General features: G+C 42.4%; 1 protein-coding gene across 1 annotated transcript in view; it reads left to right on the top strand.

Moving 5' to 3' along the window:
• Positions 1 to 229: 229 nt before the first annotated feature.
• LOC124037987 (prothymosin alpha-A-like) overlaps positions 230 to 3,406 on the top strand; it is a 4,489-nt gene continuing 1,312 nt past the window's right edge. The window contains exons 1-3 of the mRNA XM_046353316.1: positions 230 to 403; positions 2,943 to 3,011; positions 3,307 to 3,397. Of these exons, the coding sequence (XP_046209272.1) occupies positions 359 to 403; positions 2,943 to 3,011; positions 3,307 to 3,397 (205 nt within the window). The 5' untranslated portion in view covers positions 230 to 358. The remainder of the gene's footprint in view (positions 404 to 2,942; positions 3,012 to 3,306; positions 3,398 to 3,406) is intronic.

Genomic DNA, 3,406 nt, shown 5'->3' with positions numbered 1-3,406 from the left:
GCCTATGCTATGGGGGTCATCGATCCCAGCGCGGTGGGGCGGACAACTACTCGTCAAAGCAATGATTCGGAGAGACTGGTTAGGGGGCGTGAGCGCCTCTCTGAAAATACTGTCCATTGTTCCCCTCGGACCAATCCGGGCTAGAAATGTTCCTAATTATGGACCAATCATAACGCACTGGCCGTCCCCCGACTCCACCCAGAACTGTATATTATAGGTTCCCCTATCGAGCCATATGCCACTGCCACTATTGGCTATCTTTTTTTCTTGTACAGTGGTCGGACTGAGTGGATTGTATCATTATTTATAAATATTTTTTATGATCTCAACATTTGTTACATTAGGCTAAGACAGAAACATGGCTGACGCAAAAGTCGAAACTAGTACGGAGATCTCTGCCAAGGTAAGTGGACGGCAATTTGTGACCTGAGTGATGAATAAATGACAACTTCTACACTTTCTTTCATTTAAATCTATTCCGGACTAAAGATTTTGAATGGAGAACAACTATCGGAAGCTGGAACAAGTGTTCAGCCGAGCTTCATTTGACCTAACTGGCGTTGGATGTGTCTTCTGTTGCGGATATTGGAATAGAAACCGTTTTATTGGAGATCTCTGTTATATTAGATCAAATGTAGGCAAACAATATTTCGAAAGTTGCACTCACTCACTAGTCTATTGAAACATACACGCCAAGCGATGCCTTTTTTTTTGTTGCCCGGAGTATAACAGTCTGCGCGCGGTTCTTTGTTTATGCTAACGTGTCCGTTCTCTTGAACACAGATTTTCTGCTCTTTTGAATAACTCAATCACACACGTCTGGTTTAGCATTTTGATTCATTACATTTGTTTACATCTAATATCATAGGCTACATTGCAGTTACCGGACGCAATCGCGGCTGCTACAGTGACTATTGATCCGTTCTCAGATTTTGTTCCACGCACCGGTCTGTCATAACTTGCTACTTGAATATATACCGTTGTTTTTGGATGTGGTTTCATGGAGTATATGATATTGATATAGAAGTTTACTAGGAATGGCTCGGGCATAAAAGCATCGCGTCTTTTAGAATACAGAATGAGGTTAAAGGGATTTAAACAGCGCGTAAATGTTTAACAACGTAACCAACATAAAACAATGATACCCGACCTAAGTACGAGATGATATAGAGAGGGAGGTTTAAGACCGTAATTATTTTTGCATAACTGCAAACGGAGTAATGATAGCTGCTCCTGTATTAAAGCTCAGTGTTAATGTTGAGTGATTTACGGCTGTATTGACATGGATAAGCCATCCGATGTGTTCATTCCACCAGGCTTGTCTGCGCGCAATGTGACAGTGCCTCGATAGGAGCTCCGGAGCCTTTCGGTTTAAGAGCATCAGTTGAGTGTATATGTGGGCTTTGGTGGCGCCAATAACGATAGGAATAACCAGTGTCAGACGTGAGTGCTAGCGAAAAGTTGAACTGTGTCCATTATCTCTCTCTCTCTCTCTCTCTCTCTCTCTCTCTCTCTCTCTCTCTCTCTCTCTCTCTCTCTCTCTCTCTCTCTCTCTCTCTCTCTCTCTTTTCTCTCTCTCTTTCTCTCTCTCTCTCTCTCTCTCTCTCTCTCTCTCTCTCTCTCTCTCTCTCTCTCTCTCTCTCTCTCTCTCTCTCTCTCTCTCTCTCTCTCTCTCTCTCTCTCACACACCAGCTCCTTTTACAGCGTAACCCTATTTAGAGAGAGAGAGCGAGAGAGAGGGGGCGGGGGGCGTTCACGACAAAAAAAACCAACACTGCCTCTTGAAGGCATAGTTTCTACCTGCTGAACCAATGGCGCGCTACTTCTTACATTTAACAATTTTAGTAATTTAGCAGACACTCTTATCCGGAACGAATAACAGCAGTGAGGTTTCGTACTTTCTTCCCGTACTGGTCCCCCGTAGGAATCGAACCCAAAACCATGGTCTACCAACTGAGCCCCGAGTGTGTTAATGTCTCTCTGTTAGCCTATCGGATGAAAAGTATGCTTAGTTTCCTTCGCTGTTGGAGCGGCGGCGCCGCTGTGCCTATAGGTAGGCTACAATACAATATTGTCATGTAAATGTATTGTTGAAGGTGGAGGGTACAGGGAGATAGATGTAGCTGCTTACCGGCGTATGGGCTCAGCATTACTCAGACTAAAGAATACATGTCCTTATAGGAAGATGTTAAAACTAATGACGGTAAGAAAATCTTTATTTTATTTTGGGCACTAAAAAGGGCTATTGGAAAAAGTGCTTTTGTCCTTCGAGTGAAAGGCCTAAACATAGCCTGCAACACCAACACCCGATCAGAATGTTTTTTGATTGATTACAAACCTTATTGTCTTCATTTGTAGAATGGAAAGTCAATCAAACGCACATCCCTTCTATGCGCTATTGTCTCACTTCCCTGCAGTTAATTTAGTCAGCCTCCTTCTGGTAGTGTTCGTTTGCACGCTCTTATTGGCTGTGTTAAAATAACCTACCAGGGTTCAACGGGAATTGTAGTCTTTTTCCGGGCGTGTCTTCATAGCGTCCCATTAGATGGGTCCTTGACTGAACTACAGTTATCGTTGGAACTCAATTCCATCATGGTGTCAGGATGCAACACTTCTATTAGATCTCCAAACGTTGGCGGGGAGTAGAGCAGAAAAGCAACCAATAGGTTTAGGATCAAAGTGTTGCATTTCAAATGAAAAACGAAAGCATTCACAGGTTTAGGTGAGGTTGGAGGGAGAGAGGGGTTGTGTGTGTGTGTGCGTGTGAGTGTGACAACCTTCTCAACCTTCCGCTCATTTAGGTAGAAGTCATCAAAACCACAATCAACTCTAGAAATAAATCTGAAGGCTGAAACCTTGATTGAACCTGTGATAGATATTTTATCCGACATGTGACAAACAACACGACTTAAACATAGTCTCTCATTTTCACTTTTCCCTAGGACCTAAAAGAGAAGAAGCTTGTTGAAGAGGCAGAAAATGGAAAAGAGACCCCAGCCAATGGAAAAGCTGTAAGACTTCACCTTTAAGACTTTACCTTTTACCTTTAATAGACCCTTTTCCACATTTTACCTTTAAGATGGAACTATCAGCTTCTTTACACCTGTTCTCACCTGTCTTCTTCATTATCCTTATAAAAAGGTATTTGTAGAAGTAAATCTGAGGCAACTCATGTTTTCTTTTGTTTTTTATTACTAACAAGATATCATCTGGTTATTACTTTCACTTCGAAATAATAGTGTCATCCAACATTTATTCTTCCCTGGAGACAAACATATCGGATGCATTGTATTGTTTTTTCCACAGGAGGCTGAGGAGAATGGTGATCAAGACAATGATCTAGAGGAGGATGATGATGATGTGGGAGAGGAGGAGGATGAGGAAGATGATGCTGAGGGTAAGTGAT

Source organism: Oncorhynchus gorbuscha, linkage group LG06 (genome assembly GCF_021184085.1).
Source record: "Oncorhynchus gorbuscha isolate QuinsamMale2020 ecotype Even-year linkage group LG06, OgorEven_v1.0, whole genome shotgun sequence".
NCBI classification, from domain to species: domain Eukaryota; kingdom Metazoa; phylum Chordata; class Actinopteri; order Salmoniformes; family Salmonidae; genus Oncorhynchus; species Oncorhynchus gorbuscha.
Note: the sequence above shows the minus strand (reverse complement) of the source record. Positions and strands in the feature narration are given on the sequence as shown.